The 8,468-nt window shown below is 47.8% G+C and overlaps 1 protein-coding gene across 1 annotated transcript in view; it reads right to left on the reverse strand.

The window, feature by feature from the left end:
- The window catches only part of LOC135545103 (protein FAM168A-like), a 48,037-nt gene extending 42,600 nt beyond the window's left edge, over window positions 1-5,437 (reverse strand). The window contains 2 exon segments of the mRNA XM_064972743.1: window positions 2,326-2,417; window positions 5,391-5,437. Coding sequence (XP_064828815.1) covers window positions 2,326-2,417; window positions 5,391-5,437 — 139 coding nt within the window.
- Window positions 5,438-8,468: the final 3,031 nt, after the last annotated feature.

An 8,468-nucleotide genomic window follows, 5' to 3' on the forward strand; every position in this document is an offset into this window, starting at 1 on the left:
TCTCCGCCCCTCGCCTCTCTCTCTCTCTCCGTCCCTCGCCTCTCTCTCTCTGTCCCTTGCCTCTCTCTCTCTCCGTCCCTCGCCTCTCTCTCCATCCCTCGCCTCTCTCTCTGTCCCTCGCCTCTCTCTCTGTCCCTCGCCTCTCTCTCCGTCCATCGCCCCTCTCTCTCTGTCCCTCGCACCCTCTCTCTCCGTCCCTCGCCTCTCTCTCTGTCCCTCGCCTCTCTCTCTCCATCCCTCGCCTCTCTCTTTCCGTCCCTCGCCTCTCTCTCTCCGTCCCTCGCTAGCTCGCTATGAAAGATGCAAGTGTTTGCGTTCTCGGAAACATGGTAAAGTATCTGTCTCCTCCGTTTCCAAAAATTCTGATTTTTAAGGAGTTGATTCCTACCGGAAGATGTGTTTTGGCTGACCCCTTTTAGTCGACTGGTCAATTGTTTGGTCGATAGGCTGTTGGTCGACCAAGGTTTCTTTAGTCGAGTATATATAAATATATTGGTGTACAAGACACCTGTCTGTGGACTGAACCATTATGGAGGCCGTGGGGATGGTACAGTCCATCACTCAAAGACATGTGATACTAAAATGGGATATGGTTATATTATGTAACAACAATGGCGCAACACTAATACAAATTAGATTATTTTAACAAATGCCTTTTCTCCCGTGTTAGACAGTGGTTGCTGTCCGCGGATTCAGAAACACTTCAGTGCGCCGTTTAATTGGTGCCTTTTCCTAGACCATGTTGCTGTGTTCATAATAAGTTAAACAGCATATTGGTGTCGAGAACAATGTGGAGGAGGAAGCAGAGGATTCAGGAGAAAACAGCACTCACCTAAATTGTCTAAGAAAAGTGAGGAGAGAGAAAACCAACTTAATTCGGTCTATAATCAATAGCCTTTCTGATCAATACGCCTGGCTTCGTAAATCATCCACATTTATAGGAATAAGACACATCCTGATTCCGTTTGAATGTTTAACTGCCAACTGATTCCATGACGTCATGTCAAGAAAACAATTCCACAAATGTGTCTGTTTTCAAATCTTTGCATTGCTGTAGGGGTTTTACACTTTTACTAGGGGTAGAACCACCATGTCATTATCATTAGTATAGCAGCCTCTTATAACCACCATGTCATTATCATTAGTACTTAGTATAGCAGCCTCATATAACCACCATGTCATTATCATTAGTATAGCAGCCTCTTATAACCACCATGTCATTATCATTAGTACTTAGTATAGCAGCCTCTTATAACCACCATGTCATTATCATTAGTACTTAGTATAGCATCCTCTTATAACCACCATGTCATTATCATTAGTACTTAGTATAGCAGCCTCATATAACCACCATGTCATTATCATTAGTACTTAGTATAGCAGCCTCTTATAACCACCATGTCATTATCATTAGTACTTAGTATAGCATCCTCTTATAACCACCATGTCATTATCATTAGTACTTAGTATAGCATCCTCTTATAACCACCATGTCATTATCATTAGTACTTAGTATAGCAGCCTCATATAACCACCATGTCATTATCATTAGTACTTAGTATAGCAGCCTCATATAACCACCATGTCATTATCATTCGTACTTAGTATAGCAGCCTCATATAACCACCATGTCATTATCATTAGTATAGCAGCCTCTTATAACCACCATGTCATTATCATTCGTACTTAGTATAGCAGCCTCATATAACCACCATGTCATTATCATTAGTATAGCAGCCTCTTATAACCACCATGTCATTATCATTAGTATAGCAGCCTCTTATAACCACCATGTCATTATCATTAGTATAGCAGCCTCATATAACCACCATGTCATTCTCATTAGTACTTAGTATAGCAGCCTCTTATAACCACCATGTCATTATCATTAGTATTTAGTATAGCAGCCTCTTATAACCACCATGTCATTATCATTATCAATTGTGCCCCATGGGTCTACCTGTCGCGGCCGGCTGCGACAGAGCCTAGACTTGAACCCAGAATGTATGGTGGCACAGATAGCACTGCGATGCAGTGCCTTAGACCACTGTGCCACTCGAGAGGCCCTACACATTCCTAATAGGACCATTATTCTGCATTGTGAATTGATGAGGAATTTTATGATTTTCTCTTATAGTTTTAATGGGAAAAGGATAGAAAATGGCAATTTAAACGTTTAAGCAAAATTCCTAGTAAGGATCCAGCAGGACACATCTTAGACCAGATAGATCTGTTAACTTCTGTCTACCGTTAGCTAACCCAATCAATTCGGTTTGATGAGAGGGTGTTTATTGGTGGGTGGGAGCAAGGTAATGTGTGTCTCACCTGTGTAGGCCATGTTCTTGGGGTTACCGTAGGGAGCTCCAGGCTGAACAGGACTGTAGACGGGATTCATACTGCTGGATAATCTGTTTTTACTGGGTTGGAGAGAGAGAGACGGGGGATAGGGGAGGGAGAGAGAGAGACAGGGGGATAGGGGAGGGAGAGAGAGAGACAGGGGATAGGGGGAGGGAGAGAGAGAGACGGGGGATAGGGGAGGGAGAGAGAGAGACAGGGGGATAGGGGGAGGGAGAGAGAGAGACAGGGGGATAGGGGAGGGAGAGAGAGAGACAGGGGGATAGGGGAGGGAGAGAGAGACAGGGGGATAGGGAAGAGAGAGAGAGACAGGGGGATAGGGGAGGGAGAGAGAGAGACGGGGGATAGGGGGGGGAGGGAGAGAGAGAGACGGGGGATAGGGGAGGGAGAGAGAGAGAGAGACGCGGGGGAGGGGAGGGAGAGAGAGAGAGAGACAGGGGGATAGGGGAGGGAGAGAGAGAGACAGGGGATAGGGGAGGGAGAGAGAGAGACAGTGGGATAGGGGAGGGAGAGAGAGAGACAGGGGGATAGGGGAGGGGGAGAGAGAGAGAGAGAGAGACAGGGGGATAGGGGAGGGAGAGAGAGAGAGAGAGACAGGGGGATAGGCGAGGGAGAGAGAGAGACAGGGGATAGGGGAGGGAGAGAGAGAGACAGGGGGATAGGGGGAGGGAGAGAGAGACGGGGGATAGGGGGGAGGGAGAGAGAGAGACGGGGGATAGGGGAGGGAGAGAGAGAGACGGGGGGATAGGGGGAGGGGGAGAGAGAGAGACGGGGGATAGGGGGGGAGGAGAGAGAGAGAGAGAGAGAGGGGGATAGGGGGGAGGGAGAGAGAGAGAGAGACGGGGGATAGGGGAGGGGAGAGAGAGAGACAGGGGATAGGGGGAGGGGAGAGAGAGAGAGAGACAGGGGGATAGGGGAGGGAGAGAGAGAGACGGGGGATACGGGAGGGAGAGAGAGAGACGGGGGATAGGGGAGGGAGAGAGAGAGAAGGGGGATAGGGGGGGGGAGAGAGAGAGACGGGGGGATAGGGGAGGGAGAGAGAGAGAGAGGGGGGATAGGGGGAGGGAGAGAGAGAGACGGGGGGATAGGGGGGGGAGAGAGAGAGACGGGGGGATAGGGGAGGGGGGGAGAGAGACGGGGGATAGGGGGAGGGAGGGGGAGAGAGACGGGGGATAGGGGAGGGAGAGAGAGAGACGGGGGATAGGGGAGGGGGAGAGAGAGAGAGACGGGGGATAGGGGAGGGAGAGAGAGAGACGGGGGATAGGGGAGGAGAGAGAGAGAGACGGGGGATAGGGGAGGGAGAGAGAGAGACGGGGGATAGGGGAGGGAGAGAGAGAGAGACGGGGGGATAGGGGAGGGAGAGAGAGAGACGGGGGATAGGGGGAGGGAGAGAGAGAGACGGGGGATAGGGGAGGGGGAGAGAGAGAGACGGGGGATAGGGGAGGGGGAGAGAGAGAGAGACGGGGGATAGGGGAGGGAGAGAGAGAGACAGGGGGATAGGGGAGGGGGAGAGAGAGAGACGGGGGATAGGGGAGGGAGAGAGAGAGATGGGGGATAGGGGAGGGAGAGAGAGAGACGGGGGATAGGGGAGGGGGAGAGAGAGAGACGGGGGATAGGGGAGGGAGAGAGAGAGACGGGGGATAGGGGAGGGAGAGAGAGAGACAGGGGGATAGGGGAGGGAGAGAGAGAGACAGGGGGATAGGGGAGGGAGAGAAAGAGACAGGGGGATAGGGGAGGGAGAGAGAGATGGGGATGGGTGTAGAGAGAGAGAGAGATGGGGATGGGTGTAGAGAGAGAGAGAGAGAGAGATGGGGATGGGTGTAGAGCGAGAGAGAGAGACAGGGATGGGTGTAGAGAGAGAGAGAGAGACAGGGATGGGTGTAGAGAGAGAGAGAACAACAACACGAAGAATTATCTATCCAAAATGGAGATGTATGGGTAAACCACTTCTCCAATCTTTTTGGCTCTATAACAAAGAATAAAGAACAAAAACATATACATGATCAAATACAGATCTTAGAATCAACTATTAAAGACTACCAGAACCCACTGGATTCTCCAATTACATTGAATGAGTTACAGGACAAAATAAAAACCCTCCAACCCAAAAAGGCCTGTGGTGTTGATGGTATCCTCAATGAAATGATCAAATATACAGACAACAAATTCCAATTGGCTATACTAAAACTCTTTAAATCATCCTTAGCTCTGGCATTTTCCCCAATATTTGGAACCAAGGACTGATCACCCCAATCCACAAAAATGGAGACAAATTTGACCCCAATAACTACCGTGGAATATGCGTCAACAGTAACCTTGGGAAAACCCTCTGCATTATCATTAACAGCAGACTCGTACACTTCCTCAATGAAAACAATGTACTGAGCAGATGTCAAATTGGCTTTTTACCAAATTACCGTACAACAGACCATGTATTCACCCTGCACACCCTAATTGACAACCAAACAAACCAAAACAAAGGCAAAGTCTTCTCATGCTTTGTTGATTTCAAAAAAGCCTTCGACTCAATTTGGCATGAGGGTCTGCTATACAAACTGATGGAAAGTGGTGTTGGGGGTAAAACATACGACATCATAAAATCCATGTACACAAACAACAAGTGTGCGGTTAAAATTGGCAAAAAACACACAAATTTCTTCACACAGGGTCGTGGGGTTAGACAGGGATGCAGCTTAAGCCCCACCCTCTTCAACATAAATATCAACGAACTGGCGCGGGCACTAGAAAAGTCTGCAGCACCCGGCCTCACCCTACTAGAATCTGAAGTCAAATGTCTGCTGTTTGCTGATGATCTGGTGCTTCTGTCACCAACCAAGGAGGGCCTACAGCAGCATCTAGATCTTATGCACAGATTCTGTCAGACCTGGGCACTGACAGTAAATCTCAGTAAGACCAAAATAATGGTGTTCCAAAAAAGGTCCAGTCACCAGGACCACAAATACAAATTCCATCTCGACACTGTTGCCCTAGAGCACACAAAAAACTATACATACCTTGGCCTAAACTATACATACCTTGGCCTAAGCTGTGAACGTTCTGAGAGACAAGGCAAGAAGGGCATTCTATGCCATCAAAAGGAACATAAATTTCAACATACCAATTAGGATTTGGCTAAAAATACTTGAATCAGTCATAGAGCCCATTGCCCTTTATGGTTGTGAGGTCTGGGGTCCGCTCACCAACCAAGACTTCACAAAATGGGACAAACACCAAATTGAGACTCTGCACGCAGAATTCTGCAAAAATATCCTCCGTGTACAACGTAGAACACCAAATAATGCATGCAGAGCAGAATTAGGCCGATACCCACTAATTATCAAAATCCAGAAAAGAGCTGTTAAATTCTATAACCACCTAAAAGGAAGCGATTCCCAAAACTTCCACAACAAAGCCATCACCTACAGAGAGATGAACCTGGAGAAGAGTCCCCTAAGCAAGCTGGTCCTGGGGCCCTGTTCACAAACACACCCTACAGAGCCCCATGACAGCAGCACAATTAGACTCAACCAAATCATGAGAAAACAAAAAGATAATTACTTGACACATTGGAAAGAATTAACAAAAAAACAGAGCAAACTAGAATGCTATTTGGCCCTACACAGAGAGTACACAGCGGCAGAATACCTGACCACTGTGACTGACCCAAAATTAAGGAAAGCTTTGACTATGTACAGACTCAGCGAGCATAGCCTGCTATTGAGAAAGGCCGCCGTAGGCAGACATGGCTCTCAAGAGAAGACAGGCTATGTGCTCACTGCCCACAAAATGAGGTGGAAACTGAGCTGCACTTCCTTACCTCCTGCCCAATGTATGATCATATTAGAGAGACATATTTCCCTCAGATTACACAGATTCTCAAAGAATTCGAAAACAAATCCAAGTTTGAAAAACTCCCATATCTACTGGGTGAAATTCCACAGTGTGCCATCAGAGCAGCAAGATTTGTGACCTGTTGCCACGAGAAAAGGGCAACCAGTGAAGAACACGCACCATTGTAAATACAACCCATATCTATGCTTATTTATTTTATCTTGTGTCCTTAACCATTTGTACATTGTAAAAACACTGTATATAAATATATATGACATTTGTAATGTCTTTATTGTTTTGAAACTTCTGTATGTGTGATGTCTCCTGTTAAATTTTTATTGTTTATTTCACTTTATATATTATCTACCTTACTTGCTTTGGCAATGTTAACACATGTTACCCATTCCAATAAAGCCCCTTGAATTGAATAGAAATTGAATTGAGAGGGGGAGATTGAGAGGGAGAGATCGAGAGGGAGAGAGAGAGATCGAGAGAGGAAGAGAGAGATCGAGGGGAAGAGAGAGAGAGAGATCGAGAGAGGAAGAGGTCGAGATCGAGAGAGGAAGAGAGAGATCGAGATCGAGAGGGGAAGAGAGAGAGAGAGATCGAGAGAGATTGAGAGAAGAAGAGAGAGATTGAGATCGAGAGAGGAAGAGAGAGGAAAAGAGAGATATCGAGGGAGGAAAAGAGAGAAATTGAGATCGAGAGAGGAAGAGAGAGGAAAAGAGAGATATCGAGGGAGGAAAAGAGAGAAATTGAGATCGAGAGAGGAAGAGAGGAAGAGAGATCAAGAGAGATCAAGAGAGAGAGACAGAGATCAAGAGGAAGAGGTCGAGATCGAGAGAGGAAGAGGTCGAGATCGAGAGAGGAAGAGAGAAAGGGAGATCGAGACAGGAAGAGAGAAAGGGAGATCGAGAGAGGAAGAGAGAGGTCGAGAGAGGAAGAGAGAGAGAGATCGAGAGAGGAAAGGATCGAGAGAGGAAGAGATCGAGAGAGGAAGAGAGAGAGAGGAAGAGAGAGAGAGGAAGAGAGAGAGAGAGGAAGAGAGAGAGAGAGGAAGAGAGAGGAAGAGAGAGAGATCGAGAGAGGAAGAGAGAGAGAGAGGAAGAGAGAGCGAGAGAGGAAGAGAGAGAGAGAGGAAGAGAGCGAGAGAGGAAGAGAGAGAGAGGAAGAGAGAGAGGAAGAGAGAGAGATCGAGAGAGGAGAGAGAGAGATCGAGAGAGGAAGAGAGAGAGAGAGGAAGAGAGAGAGAGAGGAAGAGAGAGAGAGAGGAAGAGAGAGAGATCGAGAGAGGAAGAGAGAGATCGAGAGAGGAAGAGAGAGAGATCGAGAGAGAAAGAGAGAGAGAGATCGAGAGAGAGAGAGATCGAGATCGAGAGAGGAAGAGGTCGAGATCGAGAGAGGAAGAGAGAGAGATCGAGAGAGGAAGAGAGAGGAAGAGAGAGATTCGAGATCGAGAGAGGAAGAGGTCGAGATCGAGAGAGGAAGAGAGAGAGATCGAGAGAGGAAGAGATCGAGAGAGGAAGAGATCGAGAGAGGAAGAGATCGAGAGGGGAAGAGAGAGATCGAGAGAGGAAGAGAGAAAGGGAGATCGAGAGAGGAAGAGAGAGAGATCGAGAGAGGAAGAGAGAGAGATCGAGAGAGGAGAGAGATCGAGAGAGGAAGAGAGAGAGATCGAGATCGAGAGAGGAAGAGAGAGAGATCGAGAGAGGAAGAGAGGAAGAGAGAAAAATCGAGAGAGGAGGAGATCGTGATCGAGAGAGGAGGAGATCGTGATCGAGAGAGGAAGAGAGAGAGGAAGAGAGAGAGAACGAGAGGGGAAGAGAGATCAAGAGAGTTCAAGAGAGAGAGACAGAGATCAAGAGAAAGAAAGAGGAAGAGAGAGAGAGATCGAGAGAGAAAGAGAGAGAGATCGAGAGAGGAAGAGGTCGAGATCGAGAGAGGAAGAGGTCGAGATCGAGAGAGGAAGAGGTCGAGATCGAGAGAGGAAGAGGTCGAGAGAGAGAGAGAAAGAGAGATCGAGAGAGGAAGAGAGAAAGGGAGATCGAGAGAGGAAGAGAGATCAAGAGAGATCAAGAGAGAGAGAGACAGAGATCAAGTGAAAGAAAGAGGAAGAGAGAGAGAGATCGAGAGAGGAAGAGAGAGAGAGATCGAGAGAGGAAGAGAGAGAGATCGAGAGAGGAAGAGGTCGAGATCGAGAGAGGAAGAGGTCGAGATCGAGAGAGGAAGAGGTCGAGATCGAGAGAGGAAGAGAGTCGAGATCGAGAGAGGAAGAGAGAAAG

The sequence above is a fragment of the Oncorhynchus masou genome, chromosome 9 (assembly GCF_036934945.1).
Source record: "Oncorhynchus masou masou isolate Uvic2021 chromosome 9, UVic_Omas_1.1, whole genome shotgun sequence".
Classification (NCBI taxonomy): domain Eukaryota; kingdom Metazoa; phylum Chordata; class Actinopteri; order Salmoniformes; family Salmonidae; genus Oncorhynchus; species Oncorhynchus masou.